At 34.9% G+C, this 19,216-nt stretch overlaps 1 protein-coding gene across 5 annotated transcripts; it reads right to left on the reverse strand.

Moving 5' to 3' along the window:
- Positions 1 to 1,941: 1,941 nt before the first annotated feature.
- Positions 1,942 to 18,737, reverse strand: d4 (double PHD fingers d4). 5 transcript variants are annotated; one of them, XM_077446500.1, is made up of 10 exons: positions 18,504 to 18,724; positions 16,909 to 17,018; positions 16,740 to 16,833; positions 16,450 to 16,660; positions 16,114 to 16,380; positions 15,863 to 15,944; positions 13,372 to 13,569; positions 10,999 to 11,289; positions 2,435 to 2,547; positions 1,942 to 2,352 (listed from the first exon to the last, which is right to left on the reverse strand). In XM_077446500.1, exons 1-10 carry the CDS (start codon positions 18,563 to 18,565, stop codon positions 2,221 to 2,223), a joined length of 1,560 nt encoding a protein of 519 aa, XP_077302626.1. In that variant the 5' UTR covers positions 18,566 to 18,724; the 3' UTR covers positions 1,942 to 2,220. The 5 variants fall into 5 exon arrangements, with proteins under 5 accessions (XP_077302626.1, XP_077302625.1, XP_077302623.1 ...); XM_077446499.1 differs by having other exon boundaries at positions 2,221 to 2,352; positions 13,342 to 13,569; XM_077446497.1 differs by lacking the exons at positions 1,942 to 2,352; positions 2,435 to 2,547 and having other exon boundaries at positions 9,781 to 11,289; positions 15,857 to 15,944; positions 18,504 to 18,737.
- Positions 18,738 to 19,216: the final 479 nt, after the last annotated feature.

Raw genomic sequence — 19,216 nt, forward strand, 5'->3', positions numbered from 1 at the left:
AAACAGAACGAGATAAAACCTTTCATGCATCGAGAGCAAATATGATTTTCAGGGATGGACGCGAGCGTTCGCTCCCGCGGCCATGACCGATTCTAGTTTCGAGGGTGTAGCGTTTTGCGTATCGCATTTCGCATCGTCACCGATCCGATGGACGGCCTCGCGCAACGTTGCTTGCTCGTCGCATTTCTTCTGCGACGCATGATTCATCCGTTACGCAATTGCGAATTCTAAATATGGGTCAGGGTGAACTGGTTCTCCGATAATTCGAATTTTCGAAAACTGCGTTATTCGAAATTTGAACGTTCTTTTGTTTTTGAAACACTAGCCGTGGCGGCCATTTTGTTCGCGTACAAATTGCGCTAATGGCGGGTTCGATGTTTCTTTTTCAGCTGTAGCCATTCTCAACGAGAACTTGGAATTAATAAAGCCTTCGTGATCATTTTGACGTGCAAAATTTGTTTGGCGCCTTTTTCAGTATTTGAGAACCAACATATGAGTAGGTTTTGGATGATGAATGAGTAATGAGACCAGATGTTGTTGGTTTATTTGCTTTGAGTTATTATCTCGGCATAAATATTATGAATTCACATTTACAAGATAAACAAATTGGTCCAATTTTCTCTTACGATATCTAAAAGTAAATAAACAGTAAAACAAAAATAAGAAACGACTTTTTTTTTTTTATCAAAAATCAACTTTATTGAATCAAAATCACTTATATATATATAAATATATATAAACTTGTCATCTAATTACACGTATTATTCAGAGAAGAGAAATCTATTATTTTATTTTATGTTTGACAAAATTGTGCTATAATTGTCAGCATACTCTCACTATTATATACTTTTCTCTATTTTAAATTCACAATTATCACATCTTTAACAGTTTATACCTGGATTTATAAACTCCGTAGTTTTTCCTCGTAATACGATCCTCGAGTCGCAGTGTGCGTACAAGAGAAATAAAGTTAAAAAAAAATCACTAACACAATCGATTGAACATAATTAATATGTATGACTACATTGAAATACAAAATAAATAATTACGCACGTACGTAAAATAAAAAAATAAACTTAATTGTAAGAGCACGTAAAGGTTAGAAGATTAGCGAAAGCAAATGCGCATAAAAAATCATATATATATATATAGATATGCACATTTGAGAACGTAAACGTCGCCTTTGATAATAATAATAGATAAAGAAATGCAAAATATACATAAAGATTGGATTTCGTCAATAAATCAAGCGAATTCATAGCTTACACATACACAACTAAATTATAAAATAGAATGTTAATTAAAGCTCTGTTAATTTAATGTACATTTTCAAACGGTTCAAATATAAAAATATATATATATGTTGAAACGAACGCATCGACTCTTATCAAACTTATTCCCTATTAAGTTACTCGAACGTAATGCAGATTTTTAAATTTTATTAAATTTCAAAGCGTTAACACAATTGTATCAAATGATTATCATCGCTGACAAATAAAGGTTCATTATTCTAATCACTGGAAATAACGTAAAGCTTAATACGAAACGTGGAAATTATAATTACATAAAATTAAATGGCAAAATCGACTGTTGTCATATTTGGAAGAATAAAATAATCTTAACTGACTGCCATTCCTGATGATGTCAAACAAATAATAGATACAATTATATTCGATGAGCTGCCACTGTTTTCTTTTTATTAAATATATAATACATATATAGTATATATATATATATATATATATATATATATATATATATATATATATATATATATATATATATATATATATATATATATATATATATATACACAACACATTATTAAATTAAAAAATGCACTAAAATAATACTTGATTAATGTTAAACGTGTCAACGGGTACGATCATAATTTGATATGAATAATTGATTTGTATATAATAATAATAAACATCAAAGGTAACAGGTAGTGTTATATTAGTTAATATAATTAAACCTCGACGAGGTTTAAAAATCTATATGTACAAAATAAATACTATAGAAAAAAATGTCTTTTCATAATTCGGAATCTGTAAAAAATATTGTACGTCACCGTTTCACAATTAAAATATGGCACCACGCAATTTTATATCATGATCATTAAATTATAAATACATCAAAGTTCAAAAACTATTGTCCCCCGTGATGGAAAAAGCTACGCAGAATCTATACAAAATCAATCAGATCAGTCGAGCCAAGCGTTCACTTCCGCGTGTGAAACTCCTCGATGCAGAGTTTGCAAGACCACGAACCTTCGGGCGGGGTCGCCAGCGGCGGATCCAGGCAGTACATGTGATAACCGCGATCACAATCGTCGCAAAACAGAAGTTGGTCCTGCGAAATAACAAAAAATGGTAAGAGCATTGACAAAAGTGTACCGACGACCGGCAGTATCGGAAGCTGGGTGTGGACTTACGTCGTTGTCGCTAGTTCCGCAGACAGAGCAGCATTTGCACTCTATACACTGCCAACGGTACTTGCGGACCGATACGATCATGTTGTCGGTGAACTGCAGGCAAGTAGGGTGACCTGTCACATACAAGAAGACAGTTCAAAATCGAGCCGCTCAAATTATACAAAACAATCACGAGTGAATGTGCACACAATGCAGGTGTGTGTTGCCGATTGAAGATGCAAGATTTCAAGATTGATCAGTGTTTATACCGTATGAAATCAGCGAAAGTCCCAACATGAGTCAACTTCCTTATAATATAAAGCCATCATCATGAGAAGTGTCACAATTCAAACGTATTTTGTATATATTATACGGCCTTGTACAAAGTAAGAAAACATTCACAATATATAAGCATCACCAAAAGACATCAGTTAAAAATTCAGCATACAATTTTTACTTTATATAATTTGGAAAGATACTTTGTATGTTAGTTTGGTTCATAAAATCCGTGACGTCATTGAACAAATGAATATTCAATTAAATTTGAATGAAATAAAACCATTTAAATATAAATTTAATAAAATGTTTACTATTAGATTAGCCATATTTAAGCGGTTTATATTAAACCACTAGTCTAATATGTATATAATTTCGAAAGAGACTTTGTATGTAACTATTGTTGGTTCATGGAAAAACAAATGAATATTCAAATAAATTTATATTATATTAGCCATGTTTATGCGGTTTATATTACAAATACCGAGCGAAGCCGGGTACAAGCACAAGTAATATATAAAACATTAAAAAAGTTCGTTCAATTAGCAATATAAAATGGGAGGAGACGCCATTTTGAATGTCGTAATTTCAAAGTTATTTCTTCATATATCCAACACAATAGATTACAAATCAACTATTTATATATATATATATATATATATATATATATATATATATATATATATATATATATATATATATATATATATATATATATATATATATATATATATATATATATATATATATATTATATATATAGATACAAATAATTCATTTAAATTTGAATATACAGCAGGTTCGGCACTGGGATCAACAATAAAAACCATCAACCTTTACACTTGTATATTTAATACGACAGACCGAGGCTGTCGCGATAGAATGACATTAAAAGCCTGCCCTTTCAGCTGACAACTTAACCACTTCATCGCCATAAGCGCACCGGTGTGCGCTCCTTCGTATTTAAGGCTATGACTCGAAATTAATTTTGGTTTCTTCACAGTGACATCGAAAAACATCCTGTGATACTGATGAAATTGAAAAAAGTCAATATTTTTCGTTAGTTTGAGATATATTCAAGGTAGTGTCACTAAACGCTTATGTATAATAAAAAAAATCGAATTGGTCTCTACAAACGCGTGGCGATTAAGCGGTCAAGACTCAAATCACCGGCTGATTGCCGATTAAACGACGTCACAGCCGGTCAGTGTATAGGTTTTCAATTAGGAGCAGGCCTGGCACGGTATGACGACAGCCTCAGACAGACACGTAAATGTTTCAATTGTAAATAATTCACTATTGTTGGCATAAATAAAATATGTATTTGATATATTTTTTTTTACATACCTTTGTCAATTCTGCAACGGCATATACTGTTATAATTCCGGAGCGAGGCAGCATAAGGAGATAGGTATTCACAGTGTAAGAAGGATATAAAGGGAATATATATCGTTTTTTTTTTTGTTTTTGTAAGGCAAGTAAATTTGCTTGGAAGTCGACACAACATAAAATGCGATTATTGTTAATATATATATAACATACGAGACCAAACAAATTTACTTTTCATTGAGAAACAGGTGAGAATTTTCAATCAAAACAATCGGGTTATCATAATATCGACGTAGATGCGAAATTTTGAATAGAAGTGCAAATGTTTAGTATATAAGATGACGGTTACGACTCATTGGCAAATTTGACGGAACGCTCAATCGCAACGCATCGATCATATATCGTGACAGAGGCGTGATGATGTTTGCGACGGAGCGTTTCACAAATTAAACATATATTCGTTTGCTTTTGTAAAGAGGAATTGGTTTTAAAGGTGGTTGGGATTGATTGAAGGGATGAAGCCAGCTGCCATTGAACAGTTGGATTCGCGTATAAAATATTTGTGCCAAACAATAGTGAATCACATTTTTTTCGATATCGTAAGAGAATAAGAAAAATAAAAATAATAATCAAAAAAAAAAAAAAAAAATAATAGCATAAAAACATTTGTAACGAAACTATATTATAAAACCAACAAACTACAGGGGGTATAATGAAAATTGTATAAGAAAATGGATATATTCATAATAAATAAAAAAAAAATGCAATTAAATCATAATAATAATAACAAATACAAAATTTTTCGCTACCGTCGTTTGTATCAGAAAATGCTTTCGAGTGGAAGTGCATTCACTATTCTTCAGCACAAAAAAAAAAAAACAATGGATATGGATGAAAAGATTGCCAAAAATAAAAATCAAAAAATAAAATAAAATCTCAGAAGCACTTCTTCGTTTATGTAAAATTCCACTTTATTCAAATATATATTTATATACCACTCATTATTATTTAAAGTTGTATAAAATTTCAAAAAAAAAAATAACTAAAACAAAAAACAAAAATAAAATAAAAACAAAAGAGTAATATATACGTATATGTATACAAAAAAAAAAAAAAAACGATGTCAAAAATTCTGTGTAAATAAATTCGAAACCAAATTTTAAACAACATATGCATATATATATATAAATGGAAAAATATATATACGTATACAACATTTGTGTCACAATTTATATGTACATAAAATTATGCGTATTAATTTCGTTTTTTTTCCTTTTTCTTTTTTTAATTTAACTTGTTTCAAAATCGATGTTAACGGATTGCACTTCCATTGTAAACATTTTGTGATAACATTACATCGTAAACAAACGAAGAATCTCAACAGAAAGGTGACGTGCCCAAAAAAACGCAGAAAAAAAAGAGGTTCGAGATCACTAATTAAATTAAACATTACATTAAATACGGAAACAATAAATCTATGGCACGACAATTAATGAAGTTATATATTAAGTCACATTCTGACATCCGTCGAGATTTAATCCGAGTCGTTGAATTCGGTATGTATATATATTATATTATTTCAACACGTGGAATGTTAAGCTCACATATATATATATATATATATATATATATATATATATATATATATATATATATATATATATATATATTTATATATATATTTTAATATAATTAATGTCTTCAAATACACACAAGCGATAAAAACATATCAATTTAAAAACTACAAATCGTACAATGGTAAAATAATATATATATATATATATATATATATATATATATATATATATATATATATATATATATATATATATATATAATATATAATAATAATAAAAAGAAAAACAACAATAAATGCTAATCAAGTGTATTTTTTTTTTAAATCAATGTGGAACTTAAAAATAAAGTAAAAACGTGGTGGGATGATAATTTAACATATTATTACTATTGTAAAACTGCTTATATTGTAAATAAAATAACCGAGTACGTGAGACCGTCGCGATGACGACACAAAACAGCATCAGGTCAATAAGACACGAGTAGTAGCATCATCGATCAGCCGGTGACTCTTCTGCTCTGGAAGCATCACGACGGCCTCGGTTTGCAGCCACATCAATAACCCACCTGCACATTCATATACAATCGTATACTTGTTGACCTTCACACACAAATCGGCACACAGGTTATGGACGTTCGGCTGCAAACCTTCAGGAACGTACACTTCAATTGAAAACACACCGGAACCGATTCAGCAATATTAAAAAAAAAAAAACGTTTCAACTATGCTCAAGGTTCAACCGTACGATATTTCGAATGTTTGGTCTCCACATTCTGGTATGATACGGCGCGCACGGCAATATCGTACAGGTGACCCTTAAACCGTCAAGACCTGACCCTATCTTCGGAGAAGGCCCTGGTCTTCGTCAAAACGAATCCTCTCTCTAACCATATAATGTTAAAACACTTACAACTACTTTAATTTAACATGTGGTAGCAAACAATTTAGTATATATTATAATAATAATCAGTGCACGGCTACAAATTCACACTAAATTTGAATTTTTTTTTTTTAAAACATACGTACACTAAACTTATATAAACAATATAATAAGGTGAACCTTTCGAATCATAACAGTCTCTAATGCATTCTCTATATATTTTATTTATTATATATATCGTTGATCCAGCACTGAAAGATCTGTCTCAACTAAATGACATATATCTTTATATATATATATTTCGATTATAAATTAACAATCATTAAACAAAACCGAGCACGCTCTCGCTCGATCGACACATTACATTTCTCATAAACTGTTGCTTATTTTGGAATGGATTTTGACTAGGCATTTATATATTTTTAGGTAAAGGAAACCTCTCATTGGTATCGTCAATCAGTTTCGGACTGTTAAAATTAGTCTTATAGTCCAAACGTACGATTGGTAACTATCGTTTCGGCAGACAAAGCGACGTTGGGGCATTTAGAATGCGGTGTATTATTTTTATTATTTATGTATTTAAACGTTCAAAGGCACTATCGATGCAGGTAAGATATGATGGACCCTCGACGAGAAGAACACACTATGATTTTTGTAACAAATTATGCTTATTAAGGCCTGCAATCGTGTCGGAAGATACAAATTTAAGTGCACTTAAACATACGTATAAAATTTAGAATTAATAAAATTTAAATAATAATACAAAAAAAAAGAAACAACGAAAAATAACTTCATGCGGAAAGATAATATAATTTTTTTCTTTAATTAAAAACAAGAATAATTTATCTAAATAAAACAAACTTTGGATAGTTAACTTTGAATAAAATATATGCTATATTTTGTATATAAAAAGATTTTTCTTTAGTAAAAGTCAGTCGTCAAAGTGATAACGATCAGTTTTTTTTTATTATTATATCAAACATCTTCAAAGTTGAAGACGTGTTTTATTCTTAGAATAGTTCTTTGGCAGTATGAAAGAATCGGTTGTTCTATTGATATAGTTTGAAACAATTCAACAACAACAACAACAACTATGCAATTTGTGACATAAAGCATACAACGGAAGAGTGCACTGTCACGACGAAGAGTCTCGACATTGCAAACTTCGCATACATATTTTCAACAATCCATTACAGTTTTCAATAATAATAAAAAAAACCACTTATATATGGTAAAATTCGACTTAAATATTCATACTAACAACAAAAAAAATAAGAAGATTAAAAAACAATACAAGACCTGGACGAGGCCGACACGACATTATCACCGGATTTCAGAACATACGATAAATCGGACTTGTAATCATATATATATATATTAAAATTCAACCAAATTTTCAAATCCGTCCGTTACCATACGTTCGTCATCTACTGGATCGTGACGGCCTTCATCCAGCCAATTTGACAAATTCATCATGAAAGCGAGGCCGTCCCGATACTGACCATATTCAAGGACTCGAGCTGTATAATGCTCGTCACTATAATCACGACAACCTCGATTACAGACAATATTTCAAATAAGCAAACGAAAGCCTCAAATACCCACACACACACACACAAACTACAATTCAATTCATATTATATATATATATCGGTGGATATTTGAGACGTTTCCATACAACATACATATATTATATATAATGCATCGTCAATCAATTAAAATAATATATAATAAAAAAAATTCAACAGATAAAAGTAATAATTTTTGGTACTAATATTCGGGGTAAATTCATACCCCCCCCACACTAATATATATATATACGTTACACAATAATAACTGTTTTGACATGATTAAGTGACCGATAAACCGCACGATCATCGTCACCGACTGCGTCGGACGATCGCCGTCGTCCGACTGCCGACACCAAGCCCGAAGAAGCGCCTCTAACATATGACACGACGAATTAAAATAAAAAAAAATTTGGCACACAAAAATCCTCCAACGGAAAAAATCACCAACCCGACACATATCGATAGAAAAAAAAAGGATACACAGAGAGCTTTTAACGATGCCGAGATATTATTAAATTCAGTCTTACGTCCTAAAATGCATGCAAACATGTAAACAGCACACACATATATAATAAGGAAAAATAGAATGTTAACATGTCGTCGATTCTAAAAAGGAATATTAACTAATAAACAGCAGATATACATTCAATATTTATATATACGTATGTATATTTAAGAATAATTTGCACTTTTATATCAATATATATATATATGTATATGAAGAACATCTAGATTGGCCCCTATATAAAATGAACACGACTTTGCTCACACTAAAAATTATTATATGTATCGTTTCCTCATTTAAGTTAACTACTTATGTGTGACACTGAAAGTACTAAAACGTCTAAAAAAAAAAAAAAAAAAAACAACAACTTATTCAATGCTAAGACAGGTACCTAAGTTTAGAGTTAAGGCTGATCTTCTATATATATACATATATAGTAAAAATAAAAAAATCGTCTTATATGTAAACGGTGAGTGTGTTTTTGGATTCGAAATATGTAGGTTTAAATTTTAAACGTTGCATTTTAAGTAAAAAAATAAAAATAAAAACGTGAAAGGAATCGTTACTGGCACTAAATTAGTATGGCCACGAGAGATACAATCGTTGATAGTAAGAAAAAGTATTAGACAAACTTTCGTCGTTTGAATCGGTGCGGCCAATAAGGTGGTAACTGACGTTCGTCTCTTCTATAAGAACATTCTCTACATCTTTCGTTTCTATTAGTTAGCCACTGTTGGATTTTTGTGGAACAACGTGGTTTCAAGTGGCAACATGTCTCGAGAGGCGCCCGTCGTTCTCTCTCCTAGTGCTGGTTTGTTTTATATATAAGACTAACTGAACAATAACGCATGCAATTCCCGTTCCCATCTGTCGGAGAAACGCAGGCGGCGAACTAATTTGAAATCATACAATTGTTTATTTTACCCTAACAACGCAGGTGGCGACACATTTGAAATTATTGCGTTGCAATGCCACTCATTCCTGTTTAAGGGCGATTTTTTTTGCCGAAACCATCGTGGGCATACACACAATAACCCGTGTGAGTTGCATCACAATCGGTTGAATGGTATAGAAATGCATATGTGACAAATTCATTTTTATATATGTATATATATATATATATAGATTTGTGGAATAATGCTGCTACTGCATTCACAGACCACGTTATTTCGCATATTCATAGTGTTTTCTGTTGTTGTTTAGAATATAGTTCGGTAATTTTTGATTTTTAAATAAAGCGCGTGTATGAAAATGTATTTTTCTATTAAAAAAATAAATGCTATTAAAATATCGACATTGAATAACAAAATTGTTTTTAAAATACAACTTTTGTTAGTTAACACCTTATTCGCAGTATGTATTCAATTATAGTCGAACCGATCTAGCATAAAACTTACGCAAAACGTACATGCTATCGCATTCATGTAATTGGTCATCGAGCCTCGATGACCAATTACATTTCGTTTCAGTTTCGCATTGCATTTTGATCAAGAAATACAACATTGTTCGTGCGTCTATAGCGGTCGGCAGAATTTGACTTTTACTATTTGTTAGTTTTGAGTTTGTGCCTCGTATTTTGAAATATTAACATTAAAAAAATTTGATATAATTATCAACGTCATGTTATGGAGAGCAATACTTACAGTAATATTATTAAAGACTTTGCATTGTATATATATCTTTTATATTAATGGAGAAGTGAAGAAACCAAAGTTAATTTCGAATCATAGTCTTAAACACGAAAGAGCGCGCACCGGTGCGCGTTTGGTGATTAAGTGGTTTAATAAAAAAAAAATACTTTAATGTCCTTATAATGCTACAACACATTGCACGAATGCGACAGCAGCTCGGTTCTCGTAAGTCTCACGCTACATACATTTTGACTATTCAATTCGGTCTAATCAGAAAGATGTTTGTAAATTAGCGTTGTATGCTACTTAATGATATATTCAAATTATGAGTCCATCCGAGACTCGTGAAGCGTGTGGTTGTACGTACGATAGGATGTCTAATACCCATGTTTCAACGATTGCATTTAGCACAGCCGAGAGTCTTAGGGGTTGACGAGATTGCATTTTTTCCGATACGGACGCTTGTGTATGATGGGGATTCTGTAGACTTTCCGCGAGCTCTTGCGCACGCTGGTGATCTCCGAGTCGACGGGCTTGGCCGGGGGCGAGTCGGCGACGGGATACCTGTCGGGCGAGTCGTTGTCGGCGAGGTACGAGTGCGGCCTGTCGGCGCCGTCGACCTCCCCCGTGAGGCTCTTGGCGAACATTTCGAACTCGTCCTCGGAGTACGTCTTGTACTCGACGTTGCCGAGGTGCGCGTACCCGTTGGTACCGTTGTATACGACGGCCAACGTGTTGTCGTTGCGGTCGGCCCGTATCTCTGAAACATTGTTTTTTGTGTGTTTGTTGTTGGCGTCATTGCGACGGTGCGACTCACCTGAACGCCCGCAGTCCGAGCAACTGACGAGCTCTTCGGGCACGCCCGTCTTCTTGTTTTCCCGCTGATCGCCGAGACAAAAGTCGCAATAGGGGGACGGCGGGGGTTTCACCGCGCCGGGAGGTAGTCGAGACGCGGACGGACTTAGCGGAACTTCACTCGAGCGACTGGTTTCGTCGTCGACTCGGGGGGGCGGCGAGGTCGGAGCCGGCGAAGATGGCAAACCCGAAGCCGAGTTCTCGTCTGCCATTTCGGCCGGTGTTCCGGGCGGTCGTACACGACGAGGTGGACCTGGAAGCAGCAACGAATCTAACGTTACGTTTATTCGCCGTGTTTAAAGTACTGAATTCATATGTATGTATGTATGTGAGTTTGTTCAGCCATGCACAGAAAGCGAAATATTATACAAATAATTAAAAAAAACCCGAATGTGACCAACCCATGACTTTATCAATGTATTTGAGGAATATATAAGAAGGACACAAAACAAAATTCGATATTGAATAGCATTATGAAATACTGACGGCTATGACAGCATATTCGATACAAATTGAGCGCAAATCTATGGAAACTTGCACAAGACAAAAGTTCTACTTCCGGTTGTCGGATTTTGTTTAATTTTTTTTTATCACTTAAAATCACTAACAGATAAATATCAAGAAGATAAAAATAATATATTGTTTTAAAAAAAATACTACTTCCGGTTTACGAATTCTGACCAAAACCGTATCAGCTCTAAGTTAGTACATAAAGAATATAAATATAAATTTTCAGCTTGATACGTTCAGGGGTGTGAACAGAATAGTGGTCACAACATTTTTGACCTTTCTAACAAACTAATGAGAGTTTCAAATATTAAAAATATAACCAAACAAAGGAGTGGACACTTTTAATTGGTCAAAAATGAATTGACATAAAAAAATATCGTCCAAAAATTGGGTTGTTCGTTTCATTGATCTTATGTAGTGAGTGACATACCATTCATTTGTCGGCTTCTTGAGACATATCAGAGCTGAAGCTATACTAAGTTTGACCCACAGAATTCGAATATGACAACGATTTTTTGTTGGTTTCCTCGCGTTTGTGAGATGTGCGAGTTTGAAAAAATGCGCATTTACAGATTTTTGCGGTTTCAAACTCAAAATTCGGGACTGCTGTGCCAAAAGTGAGTATTGGAAATCATTAGTCAGATGTTTTCACTATTGATTATGATTTTTTATTGCTTTACAACACGCATAATTAATTATATAGCGAATTTTAAAAAGTCAAATTCCTTTCTTTTCGAGCATGCAATAACCATGCATTTATTGGGCTAGTTTTATATTTCACTACGTTTATAAGGATAAGTTTTCAATTTCGATATATTTTTAATATCTGAACATTTAGTAAAACGTCATAGGAAATCAATTTAAAATCATTTACAGCTTTCACCAAGATTGAAATATAAAACTGGCCCAATAAATGCACGATAGCTTAAGAAAAAAAAAATGTTTTTGACTTTAAAAATTCGCTAGAAAATTAACTATAAGTAGTTTAAAGCAATGAAAAATCACAATTGATAGTAAATACATGTGCCTATTGATTCCAATACTCATTTTTGCAATACTCACTGCAAAAATTTGAGCATTTTTTTAAACGCTCATATCTCACAAACGAGAGCAAACCAACAAAAAGCATTGTCATATTGGAATTCAGTGGGTCAAAATTAGTAAAAATCGATAAGTCTCTTTGAATCATTTTCTTTGTTGCTCAGTTTTATTTATAGTTAATTAAAAACACTAAGCATAACAAAAAAAATTCCGACAAGAACAATCAATTCTAGAGAACTGAACAATCAAAAAATTGTTCAGTTCTCTAGATGTCAAACCAAGTTGTTAACTTTGACATTCATTTAACAAATTGAATTAATTTAGTTAATGTACGACTTTTAGCCTGAGCAGAGCTGGGTATTTATATCAACAAGCGGGCCCCTGTTGTTCAACAACCAATTCCTAAACTAAAAAGATTAAGTCGTGTTAATAAATCTACATACATATTTCACAGTACTTCCCAAAGGACAAGCATTGATCATATCCATCATTCAATATATCGATTAGTTTAGCCTAACGGAACCAAACCGTAAAATTTTTGATATTACCTATATTCACTTATATGAGTCTGCTTTAACAATGTACATGCAAAGAAAGTGTGGTTCCATCAGACGAAGCAATTGAAGTGTTAATCTACACATACATACACAAGCATTTAGAAGTTGAACAGTCAGTAAGGAGTGTGAGAAGTGTGTTGTATATGTATATGTATATATGATAAATAGTATCCATCAGGTTATATGCGCATACAAACCTGAAGGACTATTTAGGAATGTAACGTAACTGTCTTGGTATTCGATGGGTTGAGCTGCAGCGGCTGCGGCTGGATCAAGCGGTGGCGGGACGACTCCAGGTGGTATGACGGGACGAGCTGGACTGTCGCGGGAGTCGCCGTCGCTCCCGGCCGACCCTCCGGCCTCCTTGTGTGAGTGGGTGTAGTGATAGTTGAGACCTGGACGCGTTTTATATCTCGCCCCGCATACTGAAAACGAAAACCAGCCCCGTCAACGATTGCCGACCCTCAACGCTAGCGAGCAATTCATCATACCATTACATACGTAAGCGTTCTATATTTGATCTATCATACGATTGATATTTTTTTGTATTTAATCTACGAAGCAGAGCAAATTGTCACGTCGGATTCAATTTAAACTTCATCGATTGCAGGTTAAGAATAAATTGTACATAAAAAAAAAACAACTTTCATACATGTTTTTAAAAATTTAACCCTATGTACTCGATATTTTTTTTAGCTTTATTATAAAACAAAGCAGAGTAGAATGCCATTCAGTTTAACAGACGATGGCGGCCGCTGACTCATATTTGTATCATGTTGACGCTTAATGGCCCACTGGTATATATATATGATTTACGACTGCGCAAACTTTTTCAAAATCGTTTGTGGCCAATGATACAATTTTGTATCACGTTTTCGTTTAAGACGAAAACGTAATACCAATATATATCAACAGACTGAAAAATATATTCGCGCAGTCGTGAATCATATATGTATCGGCGACCAGAAAGCGTTGTGCACCCAACATGATACAAATATGAGTCAGCGGCCGCCACAGTGTTAACCCCTTTCGTGGTATATGAGCATCGAGTATCCACACTTGATAGAGCACATACGAATACACAGACGTTATGCGAATGGCCTCTAAGTGTAGCAAACAGTTTTGTAAAGTGACAGTACACAATCAGTGATTGAACAATATCGATAAAAGTCTACAACGCATTTCCCAATTCATTTTATTATACATTTTTTGGGTCTACTCCGTTCCACTGACTTGAAAATTCTCGTTTTTTCGTTGTCGAGTTTGTATATGTACAAAACCGGTCTACGTGACGAGCCAGAATGTTAAATTACAGAAAACACAAATATCAGAAGGCAAAGATCGAAAATCGAAAGATCAAAAAAAAGGGTGCATGGTAAACGGTACATACTCACTAAATTTGCGCGAGCAGGATACAACAGGAACAAGAGGAACAGGCTTCTCCTCCCGTATTAATGTGCGCGCGCAGAATACGGGAGGAAAAGCCTGTTCCTCTTGTTCCTGTTGTACCCTGCTCGCGCAAATGTAGTGAGTATGTACCGTTTACCATGCACCCTTTTTTTTTGATCTTTCAACTTAAGATCTTTCGATTTTCGATCTTTGCCTTCCGATATTTGTGTTTTCTGTAATTTAACATTCTGGCTTGTCACGTAGACCCGTACAAAACATATATACGAAATGTTTTACATAGTGAAATACTTATTTTACGAGATAAACTGCTAATAAATATAGTAAGAATTGATGTTTAAACTTCTTTTTAATATTTTAAACGGATTAAAAACAATATGCCTCATATATTAATAAAGATATTACATACATGTATACTGTACAAAAAAATGTATACAGTATACAAACCCCTGTTCAAGGAGACAGAAAGTCTAGAAATTTGTGCTCACCGATATTTTTTACTGATATTGTTCAATACAATGTCAATCACAGGTTGCATACTGTCTCATTATTTCAACTTTTTGCGACACCTAGAGGTCATTCATGTAACTGTCGTGTATTTGTATGAATACTCGATGCTCAGATGCGCCTGTATAACCAATAAGTACCACAAAAATGGTCCAACTGAATAGCTTTCTATACTGCATTGTTTAATAATATAGTTAAAATCAATTGATAACAAAGAGTTAAATTTTAAAAATAACTGAAAATTTTAATAATTTTTTTTTTTTTATGCAATCGTACTTTTTCTTAACATGTAATCGATGAAAGTCTTTATATAACTAAATTGATGTATATTTTAAAATGTCTATTATAGTTGGTCCACTGTATGAAAATATGCATACTGTCCCTTGCACTGCCTCTCGACCAATAGCATTTCGTACAGACAATAGAACATTGTACATACGAAATGTTATCGGTCGAGATGGGGTGTAAGGGACAGCATGTGCGTTTTAAAAGTTTTCTTACAGCGGATGGACTATATATGTATAAAAGCATCAAAAAAGTGACTCATAATTTTTTTGTACATATTTTGACGCCCTTTAAATGGCAACCAAATTTGCCGAGGCAAATGAAGAGCATCGTGATATGACCAAGAAATTTTCCAATCACTTTTGTGGTGACATTTTAACCAAACAACCGACAGATTCTCAAAGACAATGGCAAATATGAATGAAGCGGCGAACGTGCAAGTGTGCTATCGTATCGGTTACTTCGCAACTTGAAAAAAAAACAACGCTTGAAGTATCAAAAAAGAACACCTACACTTACATTCGCAGCCGTAGGGTTTGTCTGCATCGCCCGGTACTTCATAAGGTAAAGCGGCTTGTGGCGCTTTTTTTCTTCCTCTTCCCTAAAAAAAAAACGCACACATCGCACAATTACAGACGGGATCGCTGTTCACAAATTTGAATACCACAATAAATGCAAATTAACCGCCTAATTGTAAATAAATCTATATATGTATATATTGACGAAGTTTGATAGACACAAACATGTGGAGTAATACCAAAGGAATTTACCGCTCCTCTGCCACGTTTAGGAACTGGACTGTCACTTGCATCGTTTGCTCCGCCCGAGCGAGACGAGTCGTTGCCGCCGCCCCGGGAAGACCGTTTCCCCTTCGCTCCGCTGCCGGCCCCACCAGCTCCGCCGCTCCTCCCTCCGCCGCCACCGCCCCTCTTCCGGCGACTGGAATAGTTCTCATCGCAGTAGTCCTCGTCGGACTCGGGCTCCGGCTCGTCGTACGCGTCCAACTCCTCCATTCCCATATCGTCGTACATCCATTCCTGGAAACGAGCACACGATCAATACAAACCCACGTACAAAAGATTGGCAAACGTCGGCACGGATCGTACTTTAGGATCGTCCTTTATTTGAGCGTCTCTCTGGTGGCTGTCTTTGCTGTCGGTATCGTGGGCGTCCAGAGACGTGCCGTCTCCGGTGACTTCGACGCCGGGTCCGTCCATGCCGTCGGGACCGCCCAGTCCGAATCCGGCGCTCCAGGAGTTCGCAGCCCACCGTCCACTCCGGTGATACGATAAATACTGTCTGCGAGCTTTCCGCCACCTACAATAGCACATTGTACAATGAAAATTCCAACAAAAATATATAACAATCTTAGGAAAGAAATTATATATACATATACCTAGCAGCTGGGTATGTGTATATTTGTCCTTCTCGAGCTCCGGGCATCCGTTGATGTTTGCTCATGAACAAACTGCAATGGTTCTGAGCGACGCCTGAAATTCAAATTGGCTCGTTATTAAAAATTTCCCGTTTTGATCCGTATTTGTGTCCAATTTTATGATATCTACCGGTTTGAGGATCCAAGAACGGCATTCTGAGTCGCCGTTCCACACATAGTCTAGTATTGAAGTTTGCCGAGTTTTCAATGGCTTCTCTGTATGCCGAATCGTTGAAGAAGCTGGAAATTTAAATGCATTTTATCAGACGAGTAATTATATATATATATATGTAAAAAAAAAAATCAAATACAATATTGTAGTAAGAATAAAATAGATTATATTGTGAACATATATATATATATGAACAATTAAAGCTTTTAAAAGTGAAATGAAAACAAATCCAAAGGTGGTCATATAAAATATTACGAATTATTATTAATATAAAAAAAAATGTTTTCCTAATTTTGAGGTCTATTTCAATGAAATTTTTATACTAGAAATTTCACCACTCGACCCACAATGGTCAATTACATTTCGTTTCAGTTTTGCATTGTATTTTGGTCAAGAAATACAACATTGTCCGTGCGTATAGCGGTCGGTTGAATTTGACTGTTGTTTTTGAGTTTGTGTTTCGTATTTTGAGAATAAAATTTTAATATAAAATACGCAAGTTGTTGATATTATAAATTTACTTATGGAATACGTATATATTCATTGAAGTATAATGTATAGAATAGTCATTCCTAACAAAAGTATCGCTTAAAAGCGATCCATCGAAGAGAGAGACGGAAAGTCAGAAGAGAGACAAAAGAGTGAGGAAAAAAAATTCGTGGAAGTGATCGTCCCTTGACGTTCAGGGACGCACGGGCACATACAGATGTTCGGACTTTGTCGAACTAATACTACCACACAATTTCACTAGTAGAGCCTATTTCAAAGAGATTCTACTGCTACAAAGATTAACAATCAACTGAGCAAAACAGCCGAAATCTCCGTTTGAACGGAGTTTTTGTAGCAACATTTTTGTAAGCTAAGAGCGCTTCTACCCATTCTACTTCAATGTATATATTTTATATAATTTTTAGACGATAAAAGTAATTATCAACGTCATGTTATGGAACATTATTCAAGACTTTGCATTGAATTATATTGTAAATAATTAAAAGAAATTATTTTACGTTCTTACAATGTAATAACACATTGCACGAATGCGACAGCATGCTCAGTTCTTGTGTAAGTCTGAAGCTACATTAAATCGACTAGTTACTAGTATAGAATTTGTGTTTCGAAAAAACAATACACATCATCGACAAAAGTATAAATATGAAAATAGTACAGGCTTTTTAAATAAAAAAGTACACGCCCTTTTATAAGATTTCTGCATGGATGCGTTCGGTATGAACAGTTTCGTCTGCGCTTGCGCAGTTTGATACAACATTGCTTTATATATTGTATACAATATACAATTTTGAAATATATAATAAGATGTGGGCATAATAATAAGGAATGTAAAAAAGTGGACACGTAGAGCGGTAGCGGCGATTAGTTGCGGTCGCCGATGGCACACGACGAGCGTCGAGGGTTAACAAAATTGGGTTAACGAGGTTTCGCGAGTTTGACCCGTATTCGGAGGGGGTATAAGGGCGATAGTCGGTCGGCGCGGTAAGATGGCGCTGGCCGCGAGGAGCGATGGTGAACGGGTGTGTCGTGTCGTTCAGCGTCACCTTTCGATGTTGTGGAGGTTGGCGGGGTTGACGACGAGCGGTTGCACTTCGGCGGCCGCCATTGCGACTTCCGCGAAGCGAGATTGCGATTGCGATTGCGATTGCGATTGCGATCGCGGCCGCAGCCGCAGCCGTCAATTTCGCGCAACCGCTACTCTCCGCCAATCTCACGCCACTCCACACTCTACACTCCGCTCCTCGGCACGCCGCTCGATATGGACGCCGACGCTACTCACATGTTGGCCAATTGCAATTTCACCGCGCGATGCCTCTTCGCCCCACTACGTCTGAATTCCAAACTTCCACATTTCCAATTGCCGTGCTTATTGGATGCATATGAAAGGACGGAATGTTATTTTTTGGCCGTTTCCCAACCTATGGAAACTCGGTTGAGTTTTTTAGAAGATCGTTATTTATGTTCAGTATGCATGTTTTTGCAAGTACAGAATTTAGGCTGGGAAGGGCAGGGCTATAATTATACTGGGTCTACCTCACGGCATCGAAAGTCAAAAGATCAAAAAAGCAAATATCGGAAGGCAAATATCGAAAATCGAAAGATAAAAAAAGGGTGCATGGTAAACGGTACTATTTATATAAATATGTATAATATATATCAGTGACATGCTCTGAAATTATCTCTCTTTTTGTCATACAGCCTTGTTTAATGTGCACGCGCAGGATACGGGATGAAAAGCCTGTTCCTCTTGTGTCCT

This window comes from Arctopsyche grandis, chromosome 3, assembly GCF_051622035.1.
Source record: "Arctopsyche grandis isolate Sample6627 chromosome 3, ASM5162203v2, whole genome shotgun sequence".
Taxonomy (NCBI): Eukaryota; Metazoa; Arthropoda; class Insecta; order Trichoptera; family Hydropsychidae; genus Arctopsyche; species Arctopsyche grandis.